The sequence below is a fragment of the Salmo salar genome, chromosome ssa22 (assembly GCF_905237065.1).
Source record: "Salmo salar chromosome ssa22, Ssal_v3.1, whole genome shotgun sequence".
Classification (NCBI taxonomy): domain Eukaryota; kingdom Metazoa; phylum Chordata; class Actinopteri; order Salmoniformes; family Salmonidae; genus Salmo; species Salmo salar.
In genome coordinates, this window is record NC_059463.1 from 14,379,085 (window position 1) to 14,406,944 (window position 27,860).

General features: G+C 42.4%; 2 protein-coding genes across 3 annotated transcripts; both read right to left on the reverse strand.

Annotated features, from left to right (window-relative positions):
• Positions 1–416: 416 nt before the first annotated feature.
• LOC106582851 (serine/threonine-protein phosphatase 4 regulatory subunit 2-B) lies at positions 417–6,363 on the reverse strand. 2 transcript variants are annotated; one of them, XM_014166380.2, is made up of 9 exons: positions 6,055–6,363; positions 4,508–4,589; positions 4,142–4,312; positions 3,414–3,507; positions 3,245–3,282; positions 2,108–2,182; positions 1,845–1,973; positions 1,497–1,747; positions 417–1,267 (listed from the first exon to the last, which is right to left on the reverse strand). In XM_014166380.2, the coding sequence occupies exons 3-9, from the start codon at positions 4,258–4,260 to the stop codon at positions 921–923; spliced, it is 1,053 nt and encodes a 350-aa protein (XP_014021855.1). In that variant the 5' UTR covers positions 4,261–4,312; positions 4,508–4,589; positions 6,055–6,363; the 3' UTR covers positions 417–920. The 2 variants fall into 2 exon arrangements, with proteins under 2 accessions (XP_014021855.1, XP_014021854.1); XM_014166379.2 differs by lacking the exon at positions 6,055–6,363 and adding an exon at positions 5,511–5,803.
• A 1,905-nt stretch (positions 6,364–8,268) lies between these two features.
• Positions 8,269–27,837, reverse strand: LOC106582850 (glucoside xylosyltransferase 2). Its single transcript, XM_014166378.2, has 7 exons — positions 27,430–27,837; positions 18,274–18,475; positions 13,506–13,637; positions 12,553–12,804; positions 11,991–12,114; positions 10,252–10,424; positions 8,269–9,866 (listed from the first exon to the last, which is right to left on the reverse strand). Exons 1-7 carry the CDS (start codon positions 27,699–27,701, stop codon positions 9,687–9,689), a joined length of 1,335 nt encoding a protein of 444 aa, XP_014021853.1. The 5' UTR covers positions 27,702–27,837; the 3' UTR covers positions 8,269–9,686.
• Positions 27,838–27,860: the final 23 nt, after the last annotated feature.

Genomic DNA, 27,860 nt, shown 5'->3' on the forward strand with positions numbered 1-27,860 from the left:
AAAGCAGAAGTCATCTTTGTACTTACAGCTGGTTTTGGAAATGAAATAACTGGCTGTCAAAAAACATATTTTCCAAAATAAGTAATTGAGTTGAAATGTTCATATAAATGGTTCAATGCACCCAAAATGATATGTAACATTTTAAGGTAAAAGGTAGCATGTTATATTACTCTGAGTTGGGTCGGTAGTGTATCATCGCAAAGAAAATATATGCATTTAAAAAGGAGAATAAGGACACATGGAAAATCTATTTCAATACTCCCAACTCACGAGGAAAAGTGATGGGGAGGGGAAACAAACGAGGAAATATACATTTTTTTCAACAACCAAGATGGCGGCACGAGTAAAAACAGTGGTATGAGCTGGATGCTAAGGCTTGTGCTTCAGTCAGAAACAGAAATGATTCTAGCTAGTTCATCGCCGGAGTGAGTAACTGACAGCATAAATAATGAGGAAGTTAATTAGCGGCGATAGCTTTGTCTCGACTCTGGTGTGGCAGAGGTGATAATCCACAGAGAGAAACTGGCTACAGGGGGGAAAAACTGCCTGGTTTACTTTTCCTGACAAATGCTTAAACTGATGAGGGAAAAATGCCAGATGAACACCCCAACCTATCAGCACAGCTACAACAAACATCATCTGCAACCCCAAAGACTGATCAAGGCTGAAACAAAGACCTCTAGAGACCACAAGCCTTAAAATGAAAACTCTAAATAGCGTAGGAAAAAAATCCAGTTTATATTTGATTCAAAATAAAAATGTTTATGCCCACATCAGGTGGTCATTTTGAGGAGTGCCCAAAATTTAGACAAGGCGTAAAGTATCTAGGGGACCAGGATTGCGCATCCCCTTCACCGGTGACACTCAAGCTGGACTTGAGGACAGATGTTCTAAATAGTCAACAGATGGATGCTCAGGTCCTAGTCCTGCTCCATGGGCTCCTCACTGGTCCCAGTGTCCAGGCTACCGCTCTCCATGGCGCCCTCTGCAGGTGGCTCAGGAGTACTGCTGGAGGGAGCAGAGGCTCTCTCTTCCCTGGCTCCACTCTCCTCACTGCTACTGCTGCTGACACTACTGCTGCTGCTGACTGGGTCACTGCCCTCATCACTGTCCCGGGCCTCAGGGCTCTCCAGGACGCCAGCAGGGGCCTGCTGTTCTGACTGGTCCATGTCATTACATTCCTCTTGGGAGCCACAAGGAACCTCCCTCTCTGCCTGCTCGTCCTCCCCGGGCCCTGCTGATGGCTCCAACTGTGTGCTCGATGGCTCTGTGGGACAGGCAAGGACACAAAAATAGAGTTAGTAATGTTAACTGCATAAGGGTTGATGTAGATCTGGCAAGCAGATAAGCTGAACCTGCGATGAACACCTCAGAATTCTGCCAATTCAGGCAACTCCTGGTTCTGCTCATACACGTACTAATATCCACAAAGGATTGTACCAGCAATGCATGTCGGCATGATGGGCGAAAATAAAGAGTGGAAAAACCAGTCCTACCTTGGTCTTCACAAGTCCCAGCAGTACTGGGAGCTTCACTTCTCTTCTCGTCCTCCTGGACCATGGATTCTGCCTCTTCCGACAAACTGTCATTGTGGCCGTGTCTGAGGGTGTCCCCTTCCTGCTCATCCTCTTTGCTGAACTTGAGCCTCTTCACCTCATGTTGCTCCGCCTCCATATCCTCTTCTTCCTCGTCGTCATGGTGCTTGTTCTTCACAGAGCTCCCCTGGGTACCTGATGCCGACACCTCACTGAGAGAGTGAAGATTCATCACACATTCAATTCATCAAAAGAGAAAAAAAGTAGGAAGTGAGTATCACACGGTCTGTTGGGTAGCAACTAAAGTACCTGGAGGGTTTGTCATGTCCCTGCTCTGTGGTAGGGTCTTTGTTTTCTGTACTGTCCGGTAGGCCGTTTGTCGCTAGAGAGAGCTTTGGTCTGTTCAGCGGCCTGGGGGTCCCTGGGCCATTCACCTTCCTAAAAGAAAATAGAGGAAGAGTGAAAGAAATGAAGTGTAAGAAAAGTGTCAGAAATGTGAGTGGTTTACCTTTAGGCAATTATCACTGTGGAAACTAGGGTGAGAAAATAGGAACCTGTCATTTGAGCTTTACCTCTCCGTAAAAGCAGATGCGTTCCCAGGCAACATAACACCATTCATTCTATTCACACCACTGCATCCGTTTTTCCTTTATGACAGAGAGAAACATACAGTAATTCCAAAAATATTTTACTTCATATAAACTACACTGAACAAAAATATAAACGCAACATGTAAAGTGTTGGTCCCATGTTTCATGAGCTGAAATAAAAGATCCCAGAAATGTTCCATACACACAAAAAGCTTATTTCTCTAAAATGTTTACATCCCTGTTAGTAAGCATTTCTCCTTTGCCAAGATAATCCATCCACCTAGCAGGTGTGGCATATCAAGAAGCGGATTAAACAGCATGATCATTACACAGGTGCACCTTGTGCTGGGGACAATAAAAGGCCTCTCTAAAATGTGCCGTTTTGTCACAACACAATGTCACAGATGTCTTAAATTGATGGAGCATGCAACTGGCATGCTGGCTGCAGGAATGTCCACCAGAGCTGTTGCCAGATAATTTAACGTTCATTTCTCTACCATCTACCAATGTCATTTTCGAGAATTTGGCAGTACTTCCAACTGGCCTCACAACCGCAGACCACGTGTAACCATGCCAGCCCAGGACCTCCACATCCGGCTTCTTCACCTGCGGGATCATTTGAGACCAGCCACCCGGACAGCTGATGAAACCGAAGAGTATTTCTGTCTGTAATAAAGCCATTTTGTGTGGGGAAACTCATTCTGATTGGCTGGGCCAGCTCCCCGGTGGGTGGGCCCCTGCCCTCCCAGGCCCACCCATGGCTGCGCCCCTGCCCTCCCAGGCCCACCCATGGCTGTGCCCCTGCCCTCCCAGGCCCACCCATGGCTGTGCCCCTGCCCTCCCATGCCCACCCATGGCTGTGCCCCTGCCCTCCCAGGCCCAACCATGGCTGTGCCCCTGCCCTCCCAGGCCCACCCATGGCTGTGCCCCTGCCCAGTTGTGAAATCCATAGATTAAGGCCTAATGAATTTATTTCAATTGACTGATTTCCTTATATGAACTGTAACTCAGTAAAATCGTTGAAATTGTTGCATTCATATTTTTGTTCAGAATACAACCTCTTTGTAAAAATGTTTTATTGATATAATGTATAACAATAAGGACAAAAACAACACTTACTCTGAAGTAGGATGCACACAGCTGACCACCATCACATTCTGGAAGAAGAAAAACCCATTATTACAAACACTTCAAAATATAAATACTATACAGCATATAGAGACTATACACATCTAATCTAGTATAACACTGCACAACTGCTCCTAAACAGACATGGCACTCCACTCACCTTCTCAACACCTCTGAGAAATTTCTCTGTTCCTGTGTAATTCCTCTTGGGTTCTGTAAGCAGCTCACACAAACGCTGAATCGTAAACGGAATTCTGAGGGAAGTAAGTAAGGAGGTTATTCAAATAAACATGAGGTAGGGCTAGCTCAAGAAAAAAAGTTAAATTAGATAGGTATAAAATAAACTATAATGACATGCGTGTTTACAATATGGTTGCCATTGGGGCGGCAGGTAGCCTAGTGGTTAGAGCGTTAGAGCGCTGTGCCGGGGGTTAGAGCGCTGGGCCGGGGGTTAGAGCGCTGGGCCGGGGGGTGAGCGCGCTGGGCCGGGGGTGAGCGCGCTGGGCCGGGGGCGAGCGCGCTGGGCCGGGGGTTAGAGCGTTGGGCCAGTGGTTAGAGTGTTGGGTCAGTAACCGAAAGGTTGCTAGATCGAATCACCGAGCTGACAAGGTAAAAATGTGTCGTTCTGCCCCTGAACAAGGTAGTTAAGCGACCGTTACTAGGACATCATTGTAAATAAGAATTTGTTCTTAACTGACTTGCCTAGTTAAATAAAGGTAAAAAATAAATAAAAAAAATTGAGCACTACAGTAGGTGACATCTAGAAATGCCTTTCCAGTAGATGGCGCCCTTGTATAACCACCACAAAGTCAGCAACGTTAACTCTTTAGATGGCATGACATGATCACAAGAAAACAGTTGATTCTAAAAGGTTATACTGGTACCTACCCATTGTATCCATTCACAATCTTCAGTATCCTCTCCTTCATGTCCTCAAATGGAATGGAGTCCACATTGGGATTGGCTACCCCCCTTTGATCGGGTGCTGAGGCTTTGAAGTCGTCCATCACCTTCTCCAGTTTGAAGAGGAAATAGCTTTTAAACTGAGACCACTGAACACTGGAAAGACAGGAGCACAGCTCTCTTAACAAAAGTAATACAGCACATGCAGAAGAGAAGACTAGGCATGATCTAGGACTACGCCTATTACATAATTTGAACCAGTGATGTTGAAGTTATCCCACTGAGCATCCTTTATCCTCTCATTTGCATGATATCTGTAGCTACAAGCTTGTCAATATGAACATTCCTTACATGGTTTCTCCAGTCTTCGCAACATGACAGAGAAACTGGTCGAGCAGCGGTGCCACTTCTTTCTTCCCTTTATTGTCAAAGTCTAAAGAGAACAGTGATATCAAGTCAGTTAGCACAACACAACAGAGCAGGGAACTTTGGATAGATTGGCTTGCTTAGGAAACTATTGACGTTAACTAGCTAACGTTAATGATGACTTGTGACTACAACACTGACATTGTGTTCAGCCATTTAGCTCACCAGCTCAAGAAAGGAAAATGCCAAATGGAGCCGATCGAGTTAGCTAGCTTGCTAACTAACAGTGACACCAACTGAAAATTTAATTGTGTTCTCATAAACCTTTATAGCGACCTACCCAGCGAGCTAGCTAATTGTGGCCATTGGCATTGGCCAGGTTAAGTGAACTCAAACTTGCAAGCTAGCATGTTAGCTAGCTCGCTAGCCAACTTGCCACATAACATCAACAATTAACGTTAGTTGGGCTTACCTTCATGATATTGTCTTACTGGCTAGTTAGCTAACTAACGTAGTCAATAGAAAAGTTCACAAGTCAACTAACTGGAAATGGTAACGAACTACCAATGGTGTAACTAACGTTATACATCATTGCTAACTACCGGTAGCTAACTTATTCAGTTCATTAGTTTGCTAACGTTAGCTAGCTAAGCTAACGTTAGCTGTGCGATGAAGGAGTTGTCAACAGCACCATGGCTAACTAGGTAGTTAAATTGTTGAACCCAGAAATAAATATATAAACCTCTGGAGGTTTGAGAATTGATAGCTAGCTACCTTTAAGCTAAAGGGGAACCGCTAACGTTAGTTAGCAACATTGCTTATTCTTCCGAATGTAGGCATTAGCTGCTAGCTAACATACGCTTATAGCTAGCTAACGTTAGCTACATTCAACACCTTCTGGCAATATAACCACTGTAGTATACAATAAAGTAAAACAAAAAGTCTGATTTTCTTTAAGTATTACGCTATTCATAAGAACCCCAAAAACCTTTAAGCGCCTCTTGGAGTGAATCAATTTCCATCATGTTGTTGTCCTCTGTCAATCTCTTGGAGCAAGAGGCAGACTAGTGGTGGCTGCGTTCAACACAAAAAATAGCGGGTTCGTCCTACCTGGGATCCCTGGGACGTCCATAGCCCACATTGAAGTTGAAATGTAAAATGGTAAAGATAGGTTTTAAGGTTAGCATGTAAGGGTTATGGTTAGGGTATGGATTAAGGTTCTAACAATGAGATATAGGTTTAGTTATACAAATCTTTGGTTAGAGTATGGACGTCCAAAGCATCCCAGATAGCGCTGACCCATAACATGTAAGGGGAAGAAGACGCGTTTTAATATGGCGCTCGTCAGGTCATTGCGGATCAGATTCTGAACGCAGAAAGTACAGGGAGTCGCTGCTGTTCAACAAGTTGCAAAATAGATTAAGTAAAGGATAATTGGAACGCAGACCAGATGGGGGTACATTCAACAAATATCATCATCTAACAAAGTGAATATTCTTCAAATCTGTTGTGATGTATGTATTGTAACATACCCCACAATGTGGTTACTAAAGTCCGATTTGGATGTACTGTTTTTGGCTGTATAACATATACAAGTGGTCCATTTTCAGGTTTAGAAGAAGTGACTGATAAAGGCTAACTTCCGTTCGTATAAACTGGCATACAGAAATCGGTGGTGCTAGTCAATACTGTTTTTAACTGTAATGCAGTTGATTGTTAACGACATCCGGGTTGACTTGGCATCCATACAAGCCTCACTCCGATTTGTACCTCAACATTGTGTGAAATACACATAAACAAGAGCCTAAATGTCGGCTAATTTTGCTGGGGGAAATGAGGATCTCGACTCACGGTCCTTCTCCCCCCCCCCCGCGTTTCCATGGCAATTATATTGTTTCTGGTCGAGTTAAATACCGCCATTGACCTCTCTACCAAAGCTAGAATAATGAGACGGATATTTCACTGGAAGGATAAATGTGAAGTATCCGGTTGGCGTTTCCACTCACTATCAAATATGGCGGGCAGTGAAACGAGATGGATTTTGGCCAACATTCTGCACAGTTTCTCATCGATTAAACATTTGATCTCAATACAGTCCTCTGTTCCCAAAACTGGAATCTTATGAACAGAGTGGACTAAGTTTTGTAGACTTTACCCTTTGCAAAGGTTTTTAAAAATCGCGCAAAGGCGAATTGAGTTACTGCACACGCGCACTTTAGATTAGGCGTTCCCTAACAGACATATGGAGACGTTTACTAGAACGCGCCAATAGGATATCGCTAGTCCGTGCTTGGCTCTGCCCACTATGACTCATTTGTTCCCGTTGTAAACGAAAAGTTGTGGTCTATCTTGGTTTAGTTATACACATCTTTGTCTCTACATTCCAGAAGGACAAGTATCTGCTGCACTCCACCAATCAGGCCTTTATGGTAGAGTGGCCAGTTGGAAGCCAGTCCTCAGTAAAAGGCACATGACAGCCCAGGTTGGAGTTTGCCAAAAGACACCTAAAGGACTCTAACTATGAGAAACAAGATTCTCTGGTCTGATGAAACCAATATTGAACTCTTTGGCCTGAATGCCAAGCTTCACGTCTAGAGGAAACCTGGCACCATCCCCACGGTAAAGCATGGTGGCAGCATCATGCTGTGGGGATGTTCTTCAGCGGCAGGGACTGGGAGACTGGTCAGGATCGAGGGAAAGATGAACGGAACAAAGTACAGAGAGGTCCATCGCGCCTTCCAACAGGAAAATAACCCTACGCACACAGCCAAGACAATGCATTAGTGGCTTCGGGACAAGTCTCTGAATGTCCTTGTGTCCCTGCCAGAGCCCGGACTTGAACCCAATCGAACATCTCTGGAGAGACCTGAAAATAACTGTGCAGCGACGCTCCCCATCCAACCTGAGAGTTTGTGAGGATCTGCAGAGAAGAATGGGACAAACTCCCCAAATACAGGTGCCAAGCTTGTAGTGTCATACCCAAGAACACAAGGCTGTAATCAATAGCTGCCAAAGGTGCTTCAACAAAGTACTGAGTAAAGGGTCTGAATACATATGTAAATATGATTTCATATTTTTTTATACATTTGCAAAAATTTCTAAAAGCATGTTTTTTCTCTGTCATTATGGGGTATTAGGCTGTAACGTAACAAAATGTGGAATAAGTCAAGGGGTCTGAAAACTTTCCGAATGCACTGTAGGTAGATGTGCCTTTACAAATAATGTCCAATCAATTGAATATACCACAGGTGGACTCCAATCAAGTTGTAGAAACGTCAAGGATGATCAATGAAAACAGGATGCACCTGAGCTCAATTGAGTCTCATCACAAAGGGTCTGAATACTTAAGTAAATCAGATATTTTTTTTATTTTTTTTATAAATGTGTAAAAATAACTTTTCACTTTGTCATTATGTGGTATTGTGTGTAGATTGGGGGAAAACATTAATTTAATCAATTTTAAAACAAGGCTGTAACGCAACAAAATGTCAAAAAAGTCAAGGGGTCTGAATACTTTCCGAACACACTGTACATTCATGCCAGCACCTTCAAGCTGGAGGGTTTCTTCTATAATAGATACTAATCCTCTAAAAATCATTGCCTTGCTTTTTTCACATTATGTACTTCAGGATGGGCATACATCTGACAAACCACTGAGTGTCCCCTGCACGTTTTATTTCAAATGTCTTGAATCTATAGCTGCAAGGCTGTGCATATCTTATGTTCCACTAATATAGACACAGAACTGTTGGCATTTTCTTTATTCTGGAAAAAAAGAGTAAACATAAGCATGTATAAATACAACCATCTTGAGTTTCCAGTTTAAATGATTACCGGTAAACACACATGACAATCGACGGAGTAGGCTCCACGAACATCACATTAGAAATCCTTGCGTTTGTTGACCCAGAGTCCACATACTGTATCACTCACTGATAGTATGACTTTATAGCAAGACACTTTCATTAAGTTTACTGTCCTTTTCTTGCACAAACAAAAGAAACATTTAAGAGCATTTAATAATACACATGGCACATATTGTTTTGAAAATACTGTCCGACTATAAGCACTAGCACTTTGGTAGTTTTGATCTGCGACAACTACACTGCTTTTTCATATAGGGATTTGCAATGCTTTGACAATTGAATAGAGGACTAATGGTATGCATGCCCTGTTCTATTTGCACAAGTCAAACTATTACAGCAATGCAATAGGGCAGGCAACCCTGTTCCTGAAGTACTGCAGGATTTTTGTTCCAACTAAGGCACCACACCTGACCTAGTTGATCACTTCAGTGATTGCATAAATTCAACACACCTGGTCTTCCAGGTCAGCTAAAGCAAAAACATGAAGTGTCTGCGGCACTCCAGGAACAGGGTTGCCTACCCCTGCAATAGGGCATTTACCTATACATCTTCTATACAAAATATGAATGGTCATTTCTAGTGTATGATATGTTCATGATACTGTGTTTAATACTGTCATTGGAATTTGGCGAACTGGACAAATTGAATCACATCCACTCATTCCCACATGTACAGATATGCAAGTGATTTTGTCTTTGACAGAAAGCTCTGGTTAAGCAAAGACCTATTAGCTTTGTTTGACATAAAAGGATCAGTTAGGCGCTGACCTCCAGGCAGAGTAGGAACACTTCAAACCATTTCCAGAAGCCTCAGGTATAAAGGTGTTACGGCAGACACTTCCATGCACATTCTAAGAGAAACAAAATTACCTCTGCCATTTTTTTAAGTCCCACTTAATTCTCTCCACCAGGACTTATCCTGACCTGAAGAAAGCATTGTACTTAAAAAAGGTATTAAACAAATGAAGCCAATCACATTTTTACCTGTAAATCAGTTTCTGTAAAAACAATTAAGTGGGTGATAAGGCAAGCTTACCCCACACACGGCATCATTGACCAGCACTGAATGCCTGTCCTACATGATCATCATGATCCATTCCACCATTCCAATCAAATGGAATGTCATTTGTGATCCACTGTGCTGTGCAACGCATTCCGACTCCATCAATCAGTTTCCATACTTGTTCAGTCAGTCATAATATGGCAGTCTGGTCTGGGGACTCCTGACATTGCACATCTTCCACAGAAAGATTCCCATAGTGAAGTCAGAAACAACTTCCTCTATCCAGTTTCCTGTAGTTATTTAGGTGGAGGCTTCACATGACGCACCACTTTCTTCTCATACACGGTCCTCATGGTCTTCTCTACCTGTTTGAGAAACACCTGGGGAATCCGACCACACAGGGTGTTGACAGTGTCCAGAAACTTGGTCTGGAGGGGATAGAACAGCGACTGGAACATGTTGTCCTCAAAGGGGTACTGTAAAACAGAATCATTGCAGGCCTCAGGGTTAGACACCAGTAGTGGTAGCCTATCAAACCTCTTATAAATCAACTGTGCCATTGGCTTACTGTAGGTACAGTAGAAGGGGGTGGTGGATATGAATCAAATTCTCTGGTTAATAAAAGGCTTATCTATGGACAGCAGAGGGGGCTGATGTTGCGGTGAGACAAGGATTTCCTTCTGTTAGCATTTCCAGGGGGAGAAAAGGACAGAAGGATTTAATACCAAGGTTGATCATTTTCTGAGATCCTCCCCCTTCATATTTAGTTGCCTTTGTCCCAGAGGATGTAACCGGCAATCTAGTAAAGAAACTCGCAGTTGTTAGTGAAACAATCCACTCAAATGAATAGATTATTCTTACCGCATGTATTGCATCATACACTACTTTAAAAGCTGGCTGCTTGTCATCATGATACACTCCTCGGTTCCCGTGGAGAATGGACACACCTTCCTGTTCCGCTCCTTTACAGTTGCTCCCATACATGCAGTGATCAGGCCTGTAGTTCCACTGGCATGGGAAGATGTACAGAGACTCTGCAAACATAGGAACACACCATTACATGTCTGTTACATCAGATTTCTGCACAATGTCTCAAAGCTTACCATAGTGTATACTGTGACACCAGTATTGAAAAAAGAGAGCATTTAGAAGAACAAAAACCAATGACTTCAACCTACAATGATAATCGTTCAGAACTCATGTTTTGCTGATCCCAAAACATGTCAATTATCAAATGGCTTGCTTCACAACTAAAATGATTCTAGTCCTTTTAAAAATGCATTAAATCTTGGCTTGGGAAGAGAGAAAAACACCAATGGAGAATCCCCTTCAACCAGAAACAAGGGCAGCAACCTAGTCTCAGAGCATTTCGTATTATTCTGTAAGTAAATCCGGGACACTCCATTTAGTATGATGTTTCGTATAGTATGTATTAATTTCTGGATGTCCATCACCTATTTCATATGATATGTTACAAATTACATTTCGTAATATGTTACAAATTTGCTAAATGTACAATATGTTACATTTTCCAAACATATGATATGTTACTAATTCTAGCTAGGTGGCTAACGTTAACTAGCTTGCCAACGTTAGTTAAGCTGCGGGGTTAAGGTTACGTGAAGGGTTAAAGTTAGGGTTAGCTAAGTAGTTGCAAAGTAGCTAAAAAGTAGTTAGTTGCTAAAATGGTAAAGTTGTTTGATGAGATTTGAACTCGCAACCATTGTGTTGCTAGATGGGTTAGGGGTTAGGGTTAAGTTAGGAGTTAGCCTTAACCCTTCAACCTAAGAGTTAGCAAAAATGGTTAAAGTTAGGGGAAGGGTTAGCTAAGTAGTTTCAAAGTTGCTCAAAAGTAGTTGATAATTAGCTAAAATACTAAAGTTGTCCGTGATGAGATTCAAACTCGCAACCCACTGCTAGATGTTTGCGTTATACGCCCACCCATCCACCCCACTTTCGTTTTTGCCTTAAGTAACCATCTGTCTTATATAACCATATAAAATGTAACATATCACACTAAATGGAGTGTCTCGGATTTACGTACAGAATAATACTAAATGCTCTGAGACCAGGTTACGGGCAGACATAAAAGGAGAAAGATCAGACACCAGACACTAAAGTCTTTCCATGTTGGATGCAGATCATACACAGTGACTGGCTGCTCCCTCCACATAGCCCTTTCTAAAAAAAATATATATGTATTTGGGGATGCTGCTAGGGATATGCTTGTTTAGCAGACAGGTTCCATTCATGTTGTCAGATAAACAATGCTCCTGCCAAGTCTACTTAAGGCTTGGAACAATTAGTACTTGTGACAATCTGCTGCAGCCGCAGGCTTGTTTAGTTCCACAGCATTGACCTCATTCAGGAGAGTTCTTTCTTGTGGTTGTATTAGAGCAGGAAAACCAATAACGACACCTGCCTGAAGGAATTGTATTGAATTCCATACAAGATGACATTTATGCAACCACCCTTGGAATCATGTTTTGGGGAAACATTGTAAATTGATGCAAGCCTAAGTACAGCTCTTGCTGTCAACATGAATGGCGGTGAAATGATATACCATTTTATTTTCGTATTTGTGGTGTGGTAGAGTGTACCTGGGTTGTAGTGGAAGATAATGTTGAGGAGGTCTTGGTCGCCCCAAGTGATGTGGTTCTTGTACTTCTGGTAGAGTGGGTGGAGGAGGTCCTCCCATGACAGGCCACTGGGTATCATGCTGTTCTGGAGTAGGAACAAGGACTGGTTTACTCCACAACCCAAGTAGCAGCTACACATCTTACACTACAGAAATGCCCAATTTGAAAGGAGCAAATTTACAGAGTTTTAGCCAAGTATTCCCCAAGTTACAATTTGAAATGCGCTTTCTTGGATGCAGGGAAATGCCAATTTGAGCTTGAGTGTGCTGAAGCACTGCTCTAATGTGAGTGTGGCAATCACAGAGCCTTAAATCATGGCCTACACTACATTGAGGACTCCAACTGTTGAGACGGAGTGCCAAATCTTAAGCTGGCTGGCTTCAGACAGATATGATTGAATGATACAACTACTGTCCGTAGAGATTTAACTCAGAGGTGGACAACAGGGCAGAAAAACTCAGTAGTGAGTGACATGGGACTGGGAATACGACCAAAATGTTGATTGATTGATGATGATCCTTACTTTGAACAAAGTTCTTCGGATCCTTGTAAGGTTCATCAGCATGACTCCAGAGTTGACCCCGGTGACCCCGTAGAAGGGGTGGCGTGCAAAGCGGCTGTACCAGCCAATCTTGGGGATCTCATGCTCTGGGGCCATAGCAGCAAGCTGGGTGGTGTTGAAGGCCTTGAGGAAACTCCACATATCATCCATGGGCCTGAGGAACAGCACATCTGTATCCACGTAGAGTAGAGAGTCCACGTCCTTCAGGATCACCTATTGTCACGACAATCATGTGTAAGTTGCAATCAGAATATCAATTATTTTCCTATTCCAGTGACAGACCTTTATACATACAGTACGTGCCATCTCAAAACCTACAATGGCTTGAGGGAAGAGGAGAAACACAAAGCAATCTGTTCCTGGTGAGAATCAAATATCACTTGGCACCTGCAAAGTATATGGTTTGTGGAGAATCATCTGCCAATCAATCAAATTGCAGTCATGGATTGCTTACCACTTTTTACAACGGTGTGATGCAATGTGTATGAAGATAAAGTAATGTGTGTGTGCACACTGATTCAAAGATAGTCCATAAAAATATATATATTGGCATGTCCATTGAATTCAAACTCTGGGGATTGCTGGTTTGTTAAGTAAAGCTCAATGGGTATGAATAAATCCATATATATTACCATGCTAAGGTAATTGATTATATACAAATGTAATACAACAAGTAAAATCCATAATAAAAGGATACACTATTATTCTCTGGGTATATCACTCGTATGCTTGTATAAACTAAGCTAAACCTATCTATCTAATAGAAAATGCATTGGGGTCAGAATGCAGCTCAGAGTGGAACAGAAATAGGAAACAGATGACCTGGACATTTATCTAAACACATTTGCTGATTAATATACATCTTCATCAGTTTAAATCAGTGTATATGTTTGATAAATGTGCTGTAGCCTTACAGGGAGAAACAGCCTCTGGGCAGCACAGGGCTTGAACAGCTTTTTCCATTCCTCTGCATTCCCCACAGAGAACGTGATTGGGTAGATACTGTACTGGAACTTGTTGGAGATGGCACGGGCCCACTGGCTCAGCTGAAAGAGAAACTACAAAGTTACTAGACACCATCATCATTAGCTGTTAGAGGTAGCACAGCCATTTTAAGATGCCATCATAGGGTATCCTTTATCATCGCATATCTAACTTCCAAAGTAACAAAACTGCAACTCGAAAGGTTGAGTCAAGGTGTATGGGAGAGGGATAACTGAAAGAGCAAATGGAAATATTCCTTATTCTGACACTCCTGAGAGTTCAAGTCTACATACAGTGCCTTCAGAAAGTATTCAGACCCCTTGACTTTTTCCACATTGTTATGTTACAGCCTTAATGATCATAATCCTCAACGATCTGCACACAATACCTCATAAATGACAAAGCGAAAACAGGTTCAACGCCGATACCGATTATTGGAGGCCCAAAAAAAGCCGATACTGATTAATCGGACGATTTTATTTATTTATTTGTAATAATGACAATTACAACAATACTGAATGAACACTTATTTTACCTTAATATAATACATCAATGAAATCAATTTAGCCTCAAATAAATAATGAAACATGTTCAATTTGGTTTACATAATGCAAAATTCAAAAGGCACATCTGAGCAATCTTGTTGCAGGTGCATGGCAACAGTTGAAACAGGACGAAGGAAAAAGGAAACCGCACACTGCTCTTGATAGTATCACTGATATTTAATAAGCTTACGTATCGGCCTAACGGCCTTCGTCAGAGCTTTTCAGAGCTCTGACGAAGGCCGTTAGGCCGATACGTAAGCTTATTAAATGTCAGTGATACTATCAAGAGCAGTGTGCGGTTTAAATAATGCAAAAACAAAGTGTTGGAGAAGAAAGTAAAAGTGCAATATGTGCCATGTAAGAAAGCTAAAGTTTAAATGCCTTGCTCAGAACATGGGAACATATGAAAGCTGGTGGTTCCTTTTAACATGAGTCTTCAATATTCCCAGATAAGAAGTTTTAGGTTGTAGTTATTATAGGAATTATAGGACTATTTCGCTCTATACCATTTGTATTTCATATACGTTTGACTATTGGATGTTCTCATAGGCACTTTAGTGTTGCCAGTGTAACAGAATAGTTTCCGTCCCTCTCCTCGCTCCTACCTGGGCTCGAACCAGGAACACATCAACAACAGCGACCCTCGAAGCAGCGGTACCCATGTAGAGGAAGGGGAACAACTACTCCAAGTCTTAGAGCGAGTGACGTTAGAAACGCAATTAATGCGCACCCGCTAACTAGCTAGCCATTTCACATCGGTTACACCAGCCTAGTCTTGGGAGTTGACAGGCTTGAAGTCATAAACAGCGCAATGCATTGCGAAGAGCTGCTGGCAAACGCACGAAAGTGCTGTTTGAATGAATGCTTACGAGCCTGCTGGTGCCTACCACCGCTCAGTCAGTCTGCTCTATCAAATCATAGACTTAATTATAATATAATAAACACACAGAAAGACGAGCCTTATGTCATTAATATGGTCCAATCCGGAAACTATCATCTCGAAAACAAAACTACGTAACCGGTCCGTATTTTATCTAACGGGTAGCATCCCTAAGTCTAAATATTCCTGTTACATTGCACAACGTTCAATGGTATGTCATAATTGCGTAAAATTCTGGCAAATTAGTTCGCAACGAGCCAGGCAATGAACGCAAGAGCAGTGACACAATTTCATGTTAGCAGGCAATATTAACTAAATATGCAGGTTTAAAAATATATACTTGTGTATTGATTTTAAAGAAAGGCATTGATGTTTATGGTTAGGTACATTGGTGCAACGACAGTGCTTTTTTTGCAAATGCGCTTGTTAAATCATCACCCGTTTGTCGAAGTAGGCTGTGATTCGATGAGAAATTAACAGGCACCGCATCGATTATATGCAACGCAGGACGCGTTAGATAAACTAGTAATATCATCAACCATGTGTAGTTAACTAGTGATTATGTTAAGATTGATAGTTTTTTTATAAGATAAGTTTAATGCTAGCTAGCAACTTACCTTGGCTTCTTGCTGCCCTCGCGTAACAGGTAGTCAGCCTGCCATGCAGGCTCCTCGTGGAGTGCAATGTAAGGCAGGTGGTTAGAGCGTTGGACTAGTAACCAGAAGGTTGCAAAAACAAATCACCGAATACCCCCTGAACAAGGCAGTTAACCCCCGTTCCTAGGCCATTATTGAAAATAAGAATGTGTTCTTAATCTGACTTGCCTAGTTAAATAAAGGTGTAAAAAATAATAATAATAATAATAAAAAAAATTGGCAAATCGGTGGCCAAAAATACCGATTGTTATGAAAACTTGAAATCGGCCCTAATTAAATCGTCCATTCCGATTACTCGGTCGACCTCTAGTTCAGACATTTTTGCTAATTTATTCCAAATTAAAAAAACATACCTTATTTACAGTGGGTATAGAAAGTCACCACCCACTTTCAAAATGTTCACCTTTTGTTGCCTACAGCCTTACAGTAACCCACAATATGCAAGTGGGAGAAAGAAAATCTGAAAATTAAAATGAAAAACAGTAAAATACACTATTTGGATAAGTGAACAGCCCTGAGTTAATACTTGGTGGAACCACCTTTTCGTTGAATTATTGCCATGAGTGTCTTTGAATACGTCTCGAACTTTGCTCACCTAGACTGTGCAATATTTGCCCATTCTTCCTAGCAGAATTGTTCAAGCTCATTCAAATTGCATGGTGACCGCTCATGGACTGCACTCAAGTCATTCCACAGATTCTCAACTGGATTTAGGTCAGGGCTCTGACTAGGCCACTCAAGGACATTCACCTTCTTGTCCTTCAGCCACTGTACTGTTGCTTTGGCAGTGTTCTTTGGGTCATTGGCGGCATGTTGAAACGTGAACCATCTTCCCATTTTCAACTTCCTGGCAGAGGGCTTCAGGTTCTCAAGAATCTGTCAGTATTTTGCACTTTCCATTTTCCCTTCTATCCTGACAAGTGCTCCAGTCCTTGCTGAAGAGAAACACCTGCACAACAGGATGGTACCACCGCCGTACTTTACTGTACGCATGGTGTTCTTTGGGTGGAAAGACGTATTGGGTTTTCGCCAGACATATCATTTTGCGTTCAGGCCAAAAAGTTCAATTTTGGTCTCATCTGACCACAGCACTTTTTGCCACTTGGCCTCAATCTACAATGTGCTTTTTGGCAAAGCTTAAACGAGACTTAATGTGGCTTTTTTTAAGGTTTTTTTTCTTGCCACCCTCCCATAGACGCCAGATTTGTGGAGCGCTTGTGATATTGTGGTCACACTCACACATTGACCAGTCTTTGCCATAAAGGCCTGAAGCTCCTTCAAAGTCGCCATTGGCTACTTGGTAGCCTCTGATCAGTCAGTAAAACCCACAAGCTCACTGCAGAGAAGAATGGGAGAAACTTCCCAAATACAGGTGTGCCAAGCTTGTAGCGTCATACCCAAGAAGTCTGGAGACTGTAATCGCTGCCAAAGGTGCTTCAACAAAGTACTGAGTATCTGAATACTTATGTAAATGTAATTAAAAAAAAATATTTTTTATAAATTAGCAAAAATGTCTATACCTGCTTTCGCTTTGTCATTATGGGGTATTCTGTTTAGATTGATTAGCGGGGGAAACTATTTAAATCACTTTTAGAATAAGCCTGTAACCTAACAAAATATGGAAAAAGTCAAAGGGTCTGAATACATTCCAAAGGCACTGTACACATCTGAGGAAGTCTTTGTAAACCAATGAAGTCATGTCTTTACAGTAAGTGCAGTGGTGTTGTACATTGACCATAATGCTGCCAGCTGTTGCTACAACTACACCTAACCCAGTGAAACTAACCTAAACAAGGAGGTATCCCATTCTGTCCAAGCCTGAGGGTTACCCCCTCAAAGTAAACACTGCTGTCACACAGAGGCCTATGATTTTCTGCTCCGTTAGATTTTGAAGCCCTCCATAATCGTCAGCATTATTAAACAATTTGGCCCCAAAACAAAGATCAGTGGGCGGAGCTGGCCGGGTTTCTGTTGAGTAGGTGCATAGATCGACGCCAGAACCCCTTTTCACCCCTCCTTTTTGACCAGTGCAGGCAGGCATGGAATGTTCCATCTCCTGCACATATGCTACTGATTTTAGGGTTTAACTAACTCAACTTCCTGGCTAGCATGAAGCCAATTATAAAGGGGAGGTTCACATGCTACACAGACCATACCCCATAAACACTCAAAGGGCATGTAGCCTCACGCATGCATGCTGTTTTCGTTTACCAGTATGTATACCTTTAGATTTACAGCTACACAGTAGCCCAACACATTGACTTTGTAAAGCTTGGATCGTGAATAAACAAACTAAAGATGACTGAAATGTTTCATGGGTAATGCAGTGAGACAAATGTCTGAGTGACATGATCGGCCTTGAGATAAAAGGGTCTGAAGCCTGTAAGATGTTGAAGCAAAATCTTACGTGTTTTTTATTTATTTTTTCAAACAAGCTCAGATCTGGCAGTAAATGTAATATATTACTGAGCAGCAACCAAGATGTGCATGAGAAGCATGAGTCTCTGAAAATATTCAATAAGGCCTATATTTTGAGAATTAGTGTGTTCCTTTTCCAGAAACATACCGTACCTAAAGCCTAGATCATGTGCTCTAGTACCTGCCTGAGGGTACTTACCTTCTTTTCAAACTGAGAGGCCAAGGGGTCCTCGGCAAAGATGTGGAACTTGATCCTCTTGATGCTGAAGAGGAGGGCCGACTTGACCATGGTAAGCGTCTCGTCCAGGCGGTTCCCGCAGGCCACCACGGCCAGGTGCATGACTTCTTCAGCTCGGGCGTGCTTCGATGAGAGCCTGCCCAGTCCCATGTCACTCCTCTGTCTGATACAAGGGAACACACAAGGGCAGCAAGACTAAAGACTCTCAGTTTACAGAAGCCTCATCAAATAACATCCGAACAGCAGAGCCATGTCGCACCAAAGCAAGGCTGCTACTTCAAGGACATATCAACGGCAACGCCATGAGAACACATCTACAGCTTTGTTAAGAGGCACGGCAGGAACATGCAGGATATGCCTGAGACACATACAATCCAGACAGCACGTCATCACACTGTTTCTACTGACAGACAGCTAACCAACAGGTCCATATTCAAGGCCTTCATTAAGACGTCCCTGAAGAGTGTTCAGAGTGAGCAGAACTCCCTCCCCCTGTACTGTAGGTCTGTATATATATATCCACTGGGCTTTGTTCTAATGCTCAAGTTTCTATATCTGATTTAAAAATTCTCTCTGCACAGCGCAGAGACTGCCATTAAATTCAAATGGATTCAGCAGAGTTGAATATCAGTCTGAAAATATATATATTTTTATAGCTCAATGTAGAACTAGACCTAGATACTCAGAGCTGCACTTTGTATATACTGTATGGGCTGTGTTTTTTATATAACACCTGTAAATGTAGGCATTAGCATGAGCACTGGAAGAATGCAAACTCATGGCCACAAAAATCCTCCTTCAGAACAAAGCATCCTTTGTCTATCAGTTGTGAAAGGATTTTGGAAAGGTGGGTTGCAGGACAGTCTCCAAGCGTGACACTTCGTTTTCTGCATGGCTGAGGGACAATCATGCAACACAGATTATGATTGATGGCAGGGCTCAAGAGAAACCTGTCCTCTAGGCTTTGATGGCTCTTTCAAGAACAATTCATGTTTATGAGCATGTACTGTGTACAATAGTAGTAGGGGGAATGTAATACTGAGAGAGAGGCATATTCTCTTTTAACCTGCAACCTAACCCTAAAATGTGTTGTTCTATGATGCATACTAAACTCAGCAAAAAAAGAAACGTCCTCTCACAGTCAACTGCGTTTGTTTTAAGCAAACTTAACGTGTAAATATTTGTATGAACATAAGAATCAACAACTAAGACACAAACTGAACAAGTTCCACAGACATGTGACTAACAGAAATTGAATAATGTGTCCCTGAATGAAGGGGGGGGGTCAAAATTAAAAGTAACAGTCAGTATCTGGCAGAGGTGTGGACTCGAGTCACAAATATGATGACTTGCAACTCGACTTTAACACCAATGACTCGTGACTTAATTTGGACTTGAGCCTTTTGACTCGACCTGACACCCTCCCCAAGCCCAAATATTAAAAATGCTATTAAAAAAAAGTGTGCGGCGCATCAACTCTTCATTTAACGAATTACAGTTTGAGTCGGACAGCAGCCTATCAAATTGTGCCAGCTGAGAAAAAGTTGTGCGTAACAGTGCAAAGGAACGTCGGCGGGTGAGTTCAGATGGAGCCCTTGGAAAGATGATGCCCAAAAGTATTATTTTTGGATATAAAGACGACGCTGTATCAACAAAAAACTAATTGCAACTTGCAAAACATGCGGGAAGAAAATTACAGACGGAGGCGCAACAATTTCCAACTTTGTTCGACATTTGAACCTGCACAAAGAACGGTAAGTCGTAGCTAATATAGCCGAGAGCTATTTAATTTATAACTTCGCTAGTGTAGCATGTAGGCTAAATAAATGTGCTACAACTGGCTAGGCAGTTGGTAGCCTAAATCATGCCTGATGTTACTGCTGATCCTAAAACCATTGACATACGTTAACACACAGACTGGTTACAGTAGGCTAAGGTTGGGCGATTACGCAATGTAGGGGGAGGGGTCTTTCTCATGGCTACCCATGGAAATGTAACATTTATTTGGAAAGTAATAAATATATAGATAATTTTAAAAAGCATTCATGATTTGCGTAAATGTAATATACTAACTATTACTCTTGTTAAAAATATGAAATGGTATTACATTTAGTGAAGAGCACATTATGACTTGTTTAGGACTCGAAACTCAAAGTTTAGGGACTTGAGACTTGACTTGATACTTGTTGGTCTTGACTTAAATATGACTCGGACTTGCGACTTGAGTGCTAAGACTTGAGACTTACTTGTGACTTGTAAAACAATGACTTGGTCCCACCTCTGGATCTGGTGTGGCCAACAGCTGCATTAAGTACTTCAATGCATCTCCTCCTCATGAATGTACCAGATTTGCCAGTTCTTGCTGTGAGATGTTACCCCACTCTTCCACCAAGGCACCTGCAAGTTCCCGGACATTTCTGGGGGGAATGGCCCTAGCCCTCACCCTCCGATCCAACAGGTTCCAGACGTGCTCAATGGGATTGAGATCCGGGCTCTTCGCTGTCCATGGCAGAACACTGACATTCCTGTCTTGCAGGAAATCACGCACAGAACGAGCAGTATGGCTGGTGGCATTGTCATGCTGGAGGGTCATGTCAGGATGAGCCTGCAGGAAGGATACCACATGAGGGAGGAGGATGTCTTCTCTGTAATGCACAGTGTTGAGATTGCCTGCAATGAAGCAAGCTCAGTCCGATGAGCTGTGACACACCGCCCCAGACCATAACGGACCCTCCACCTCAATCCCACTCCAGAGTACAGGCCTCGGTGTAATGCACATTCCTTCGACGATAAATGCGAATCCGACCATCACCCATGGTGAGACAAAACTGCGACAGTGAAGAGGTGTGGTTAGAGCGTTGGACTAGTAACCGAAAGTTTGCAAGATCGAATCCCCGAGCTGACAAGGTAAAAATCTGTCGTTCTGCCCCTGAACAATGCAGCTAACCCACTGTTCCTAGGCCGTCATTGAAAATAAGAATTTGTTCTTAACTGACTTGCCTAGTTAAATAAACAAAGAGCACTTTTTTGCCAGTCCTGTCTGCTCCAGCGACGGTGGGTTTGTGCCCATAGGTGACGTTGTTGCCAGTGATGTCTGGTGAGGACCTGCCTTACAACAGGCCTACAAGCCCTCAGTCCAGCCTATCTCAGCCTATTGCGGACAGTCTGAGCACTGATGAAGGGATTGTGTGTTCCTGGTGTAACCTCGGGCAGTTGTCACCATCCTGTGCCTGTCCCGCAGGTGTGATGTTCAGAAGTACCAATCCTGTGCAGGTGTTGTTGCACGTGGTCTGCCACTGCGAGGACGATCAGCTGTCCGTCCTGTCTCCCTGTAGCGCTGTCTTAGGTGTCTCACAGTACGGACATTGCAATTTATTGCCCTGGCCACATCTGCAGTCCTCATGCCTCCTTGCAGAATGCCTAAGGCAAGTTCACGCAGATGAGCAGGGACCCTGGGCATCTTTCTTTTGGTGTTTTTCAGAGTCAATAGAAAGGCCTCTTTAGTGTCCCAAGTTTTCATAATTGTGACCTTCCGTCTGTAAACGGTTAGTATCTTAACGACCGTTCCACAGGTGCATGTTCATTAATTGTTTATGGTTCATTGAACAAGCATGGGAAACAGTGTTTAAACCCTTTACAATGAAGATCTGTGAAGTTATTTGGATTTTTACAAATTATCTTTGAAAGACAGGGTCCTGAAAAAGAGACTTATTTTTTTGGTGAGTTTATATCCGGCCTGGACCAGTAAAATGAATGTTGTGAACACAGACCCAGCAAAGCCCCATTAAGAAGCACATGCTACTTATGTGAGGTAATCGGAGTGTTAAAACGACAGTACCAGTCAAAGGTTCAAGGGTTTTACTTTATTTTTACTATTCATTACAATGTAAAATAATAGTTAAGACATCAAAACTTTGAAATAACACATATGGAATCATGTAGTAACCAAAAAAAAAGTGTTAAACAAATCAATATATATATTTTAGATTCTTCAAAGTAGCCACCCTTTGCCTTGATGACAGCTTTGCACACTCTTGGCATTCTCTCAACCAGCTTCACCTGGAATGCTTTTACAACAGTCTTGAAGGAGTTCCCACATATACTGAGCAACTTGTTGGCTGCTTTTTCTTCACTCTGTGGTCCAACTCATCCCAAACCATCTCAATTGGGTTGAGGTCGGGTGATTGTGGAGGCCAGGTCATCTGATGCAGCACTCCATCACTCTCCTTCTTGGTCAAATAGCCCTTACACAGCAGCCTGGAGGTGTGTTTTGGGTCATTGTCCTGTTGAAAAACAAATGATAGTCCCACTAAGTGCAAACCAGATGGGATGGCGTATCGCTGCAGAGTGCTGTGGTAACCAGCATGGCTAAGTGTGCCTTGAATTCTAAATAAATCACAGACAGCGTCACCAGCAAAGCACCCCCTTACCAGCACACCTCCTCCTCCATGCTTCACGGTGGGAACCACACATGCAGAGATCATCCATTCACCTACTCTGCATCTCATAAAGACACAGCGGTTTCGAACCAAAAACCTCGAATTTAGACTCCTCAGACCAAATGACAGATTTCCACCTGTCTAATGTCCATTGCTCGTGTTCCTTGGCCCAAGCAAGTCTCTTCTTCTAATTGTGTCCTTTAGTAGTGGTTTCTTTGCAGCAATTCGACCATAAAGGCCTGATTCACACAGTCTCCTCTGAACAGTTGATGTTGAGATGTGTCTGTTACTTGAACTCTGAAGCATTTTATTTGGGCTGCAATCTGAGGTGCAGTTAACTTAAAATAACTTATCCTCAGCAGCAGAGGTAACTCTGGGTCTTTCTTTCCTGTGGTGGTGCTCATGAGCCAGTGTCATCATAGAGCTTGATGGTTTTTGCGACTATACTTGAAGAAACTGTCAAAGTTCATGAAGTTTTCCAGATTGACTGACCTCCATGTCTTAAAGTAATGATGGACTGTTGTTTCACTTATTTGAGCTGTTCTTGCCATAATATGGACATGGTATTCAACCAAATAGGGCTATCTTCTGTATACCACCCCTAATTTTGTCACAACACAACTGATTGGCTCAAGTGCATTATTAAGAAGGAAAGAAATTCCACAAATTAACAAGGCACCCCTGTTAATTGAAATGCAGTCCAGGTGACTACCTCATGAAGCTGGTTGAGAGATTGCCAATAGTGTCCAAAGCTGTCATCAAGGCAAAGGGTGGCTACTTCGAAGAAACACTTTTGGTTACTACATGATTCCATGTGTTATTTCATAGTTTTGCTATCTTCACTAATATTCTACAATGAAGAAAATAGTAAAAATAAAAAAAGAACCCTGGAATGAGTAAGTGTGTCCAAACTTTTGACTGGTACTGTATATTCCACCCATCTGGAAACATTTGGACAGACTCACACTAGCTCTGATGGGATACAACAAGAACTGAACTAATTATTGACAAAGAGTACTGTGCCTATGGCCTTGCATTGCAACAATCTTTCAAACCTTGATTTACACTATTCAGAATCAGACACGACCCACTACTACAATGAGCTGAAGGCTTGCTTGGATGAAGGCTGTGAGGAGGGAATAACAAAAATGTGCTTGCTTTCCTTTCGGAATATGTAAGTCCTCCCCATGCATAACGGATTTGAATAAAGTTCCATTCTCTTTAAGTGAATCATCAGCCCTTGCCACGTGTATTCTGATAAACAGATGTTCCAAGTTACTCAACACCAGCCTCTGCCCATGTCTCCCAGGAGGTACTTTCTCCCTCTTTCTCTCCTTCATTGTCTCACTCCTGCAAAAAAAGAGCTTTATCCCCTGAGTAAGGCCCACATAAGATGTCCCTTAAAATCTCGCCAGGATGCTTTGGTAAGTAGGGAGGTTTCAAGACCTGCAGACAGAGAGAGCAGTCTTTAGTCATCCAAGGTGTCAACGCAATGGAATGAATACCTTGTTAGGGTCAGGGCACACCATTTTACAATATTCCAGATGATGAAGGCAAGTGTTTGTTGTGACGACAGTATCATATATGTACAATTTTCACTTGACTGAGAAATATGTGGGGAAATTCCACAAACAATGATAAGCAGGGAAGAGTAACCAAGACAACATAATAGCATATATCTTATGGCAATTCTATCCCTCTCTTTCACCAGAACCAAATGGTAAAGGGCCTAAAGCTAAGGCAGATGTGTAGTTTTTTTTTCTTTTTTCAGAGCGTTATGTTTGTGAAACCTGCTTTAGTCAATTTCCTCCATCACCCCATTTCTCTTATCAGTAGAGGGCACACACGTGTGGGTGTGGTCACTGCCAGGACACTATGGTCCAGTCTGAATGCTTTATAAATGCTTCCAACCAGTTCACTGATCAAACAGGACAGTATTTCCCAAACTCGGTCCTCGGGACCCCAAGGTGTGCACGTTTTGGTTTTTGCCCTAACACTACACAGCTGATTTAAAATAATCAACTAATCATCAAGCTTTGATCATTTGAATCAGCTGTGTAGTGTTCAGGCAAAAACCAAAACATGCACCGAGTTTGGGAAACGCTGGTGTTGGCGAAAGCAAGCTTTACAACAGAAAGTATTGCCTTTAGATTATCAAATCTGGATTATATGATCATATCCATGACAAAATGTTTCCACCCCTGGACAGAAATAGTGAAAGATGACAAACCATTGCCTAGTTATTATCCAGAAGGCACAGGAAAGAGGGGATGAGCGCATGGGATGACATTGTTTTGACCAGTAGTTGAGGTCATCTACACTGAACAAAAATATAAAACGCAACAATTTCAAAGATTTTACTGAGTTGCAGTTCATAAGAAAAATCTGTCAATTGAAATACATTTATTGGGCCCTAATCTATGGATTTCACATTTCAATGGGAATACAGATATGCATCTGTTGGTCACAGATACCTTAAGGTAGGGGAGTGGATCAGAAAACCAGTCAGTATCTTGTGTGGCCACTATTTACCTCATGCAGCGCGACACATCTCCTTCACATAGAGTTGATCGGGCTGTTGATTGTGGCCTGTGGAATGTTGTCCCACTCCTCTAATGGCTGTGCGAAGTTGCTGGATATTGGCGGGAACTGGAACACACGTCGATCCAGAGCATCCCAAACATGCTCAATGGGTAACATGTCTGGTGAGTATGCTGGCCATGGAAGAACTGGGACATTTTCAGCTTCTAGGAATTGGGTACAGATCCATGCGACATGGGGCCGTGCATTATCATGCTGAAACATGAGGTGATGGCGGTGGATGAACGGCACGGCAATGGGCCTCAGGATCTCGTCACGTTATCTCTGTGCATTCAAATTCTCATCGATAAAATGCAATTGTGTTCATTGTCCGTAGCTTATGCCTGCCCATACCAATAACCCCAACGCAACCATGGGGCACTCTGTTCACAACGTTGACGTCGGCAAACCGCTCGCCCACACGATGCAAAACATGCTGTCTGCCATCTGTCCGGTACAGATTAAACCGGGGATTCATACATGAAGAGCACACTTCTCCAGCGTGTCAGTGGTCATCGAAGGTGAGAATTTGCCCACTGAAGTAGGCTACAACGCCAAACTGCAGTCAGGTCAAGACGAGCACGCAAATGAGGTTCCGTGAGAGTTTGTGCAGAAATTCTTTGGTTGTGCAACCCACAGTTTCATCAGCTGTCCAGCTGGCTGGTCTCAGACGATCTTGTAGGTGAAGAAGCCGGATGTGGAGGTCCTGGGCTGGCGTGGTTACACGTGGTCTGCGGTTTTGAGGCCGGTTGGACGTACTGCTAGATTCTCTAAAATGACATTGGAGGTGGCTTATGGTAGAGATATTAACATTCAACTCTGGCAACAGCTCTGCTGGACATTCCTGCAGTGAGCATGCTAATTGCACACGCCCTCAAAACTTTATCTGTGGCGTTGTGGGACAAAACTGCACATTTAAGAATGACCTTTTATTGTCCTCAGCACAAGGTGCACCTGTCTAATGATCATGCTGTTTAATCAGCTTCTTGATATGTCACACCCGTCAGGTGGATGGATCATCTTACCAAAGGAGAAACACTCACTAATAGGGATTTAAACAAATTTGTGGCCTTAATTTCAACTCATGAAACATGGGACCAACATGTTGCGTTCATTATATATCTAGAAGGGCTTGTTTACTTTGAAGGGACAAATACTATTTGTTTTACCTTTATTTAACTAGGCAAGTCAGTTAAGAACAAATTCTTATTTTCAATTACGGCCTAGGAACAGTGGGATAACTGCCTTGTTCAGGGGCAGAACGACAGATTTCTACCTTGTCAGCTCAGGGATTCGATTTTGCAACCTTTCAGTTACTAGTCCGAAGCTCTAAACACCAGGCTACCAGGTGCCCTATGAAGGCATAGGTCCTGGATGCAAGTAATTCTGAAAGATATGTAAATGTATGCTCGTCAGTTCCCAGCGGTGTAATCAGTGGGTCTCCTTGGACTCATTTATACTCCATATTGAAGACCTCTCAAGGTGACCTTTAAACCCGTTAACCACAGGACTTAAAAGGGATAAACCTCACAAAACTACACAAGTATTTTTACACTCGAGCCTTTTTCTTAAACCGGTGTACAAACAATTATTTGAGATCATCATGCGATCAAATATGCACACAACTCACCGAATGGGTGAGAGATTACGTGCAAATACCTTTGCAATAAATCCAATCAATACATTGATCGGTCATTAAGAGAAATACATGTGATAATAAAAATATGATTTGAATGACAATTGCATGCTTGGTCTTCTCGTGACAGATAAAGCCATTGTTTGTTGGCAACGTCCTTGAACATAATTTATATTTGAGCCCATGTATGTTTTTGATGGGAGAACACGTCTTCCTGAATGAAGAGGGAAAGGATACGTGTGGAGTCATTCCATAACTTCCAAAAGGAACAAAAGAAAATAAACCATATCGGTAAGCAGATAGTAATGCAATCCGTAGATTAAAAGTGCAGAAAATCACCACATGACTTGAGACATGTTACGTCTTTAAATGTGTGCCAAAAGGTTGAAGGAAAAAAAAAAATAGGCGTGGAGAAAAAGGCAATAAATCACATCAACAAGCAATGGTCTGAGAATTGCTTACCGCTTTGCGATCGCATTGCCTCCTCTACTGACTACTTTCGCTTCTTTTCGGTCCGTGAGTGGTTGTTTCTGTAGAATGTGAAGTTCATCGAGAGGCTTTTTTGTTAACTTCGATGCAACAATGTTTCCAAGCCCAGAGGACGTTGGAAAATAGTAATCCTCCGCAACTTCTTTCAAAGGCGGATCGTCTGCAGCATTCCCCCCCAAAAAGTACAAAAGTAGAAAAACTCCTAAACAGACAGCGATCACAACAACTTTGCAGTGAATTCTCATTGTTCTAATGATTTGGAGGAGCACAAGATTCCTCTTTCATGTCTGTGAATTGGCAATAACGCCTAGAGTTTACATTTTGTCGTTACTGCTCTGTTGCATTATGCTGCAGATGATAGAGAGCGAAGAGGAGCTTTGCACATTCATGAACTCAGTGGAGGA

Excerpts from the sequence above, each read along its gene's own strand:
- LOC106582851 (XM_014166379.2), bottom strand. The coding sequence starts at position 5,547 with ATGATGGAAATTGATTCACTCCAAGAGGCGCTTAAAG. Across the intron at positions 1,974-2,107 it reads GCATCTGCTTTTACGGAGAG|GAAGGTGAATGGCCCAGGGA; the intron begins GTAAAGCTCAAA and ends ATTTTCTTTTAG. Across the intron at positions 1,748-1,844 it reads GGACATGACAAACCCTCCAG|TGAGGTGTCGGCATCAGGTA; the intron begins GTACTTTAGTTG and ends TCACTCTCTCAG.
- LOC106582850 (XM_014166378.2), bottom strand. The coding sequence starts at position 27,701 with ATGAGAATTCACTGCAAAGTTGTTGTGATCGCTGTCTGTTTAGGAGTT. Across the intron at positions 18,476-27,429 it reads GGCAATGCGATCGCAAAGCG|ACAGAGGAGTGACATGGGAC; the intron begins GTAAGCAATTCT and ends CCCTTGTATCAG. Across the intron at positions 13,638-18,273 it reads CCTCTCAGTTTGAAAAGAAG|CTGAGCCAGTGGGCCCGTGC; the intron begins GTAAGTACCCTC and ends TTTCTCTTTCAG.